Consider the following 469-nt stretch of genomic DNA (forward strand, 5'->3'; position numbering starts at 1 on the left):
CCTCCTCCAGGGCCCTCCACAGCTCTTCATCGGCATGCTGCCCGAAAGGGTCCAGGTTCTTCCTCACGGTGTCAGTGAACAGCACCGGGTCCTGCGGCACACGGAGCGACAGACACGCTGAAACCACAAGCTGCGCTTCCCTCGCATCCCAAACATCCTTCACTTCAATAACAGCTGCATTACACCGCAGTAAAAACACTGTCATTACAATTGCTCGATTCTAACAAGCATGTTCACAAAATTAAATACCCACGCGTCATCTCTACCTGGGGAATGATGGACATCCTCTGACGCAGGTCGTGGAGGCCGATCTCTGACGTCAGGACGCCGTCTATGTGGATCTCTCCCTGCGGCTCAGCCAGGCGGAACAGGGCCGACACCAGGGAGCTTTTCCCAGCACCCGTCCTCCCCACGATCCCGACCTGACGCAGCGGGGACACACGGACATGAAACCAGCACGTGCAGTAAC

The 469-nt window shown here is 56.9% G+C and overlaps 1 protein-coding gene across 1 annotated transcript in view; it reads right to left on the reverse strand.

Moving 5' to 3' along the window:
• The window catches only part of LOC111672414 (ATP-binding cassette sub-family C member 4-like), a gene marked incomplete at its 5' end in the record, with an annotated part of 6,338 nt that extends 5,916 nt beyond the window's left edge, over positions 1–422 (reverse strand). The window contains 2 exons of the mRNA XM_023429820.2: positions 1–91; positions 267–422. Coding sequence (XP_023285588.1) covers positions 1–91; positions 267–422 — 247 coding nt within the window. The remainder of the gene's footprint in view (positions 92–266) is intronic.
• Positions 423–469: the final 47 nt, after the last annotated feature.

Source organism: Seriola lalandi, unplaced genomic scaffold (assembly GCF_002814215.2).
Source record: "Seriola lalandi dorsalis isolate HSWRI2012SDOR001 ecotype SW California unplaced genomic scaffold, Sedor1 jcf7180002054899, whole genome shotgun sequence".
NCBI lineage: Eukaryota > Metazoa > Chordata > Actinopteri > Carangiformes > Carangidae > Seriola > Seriola lalandi.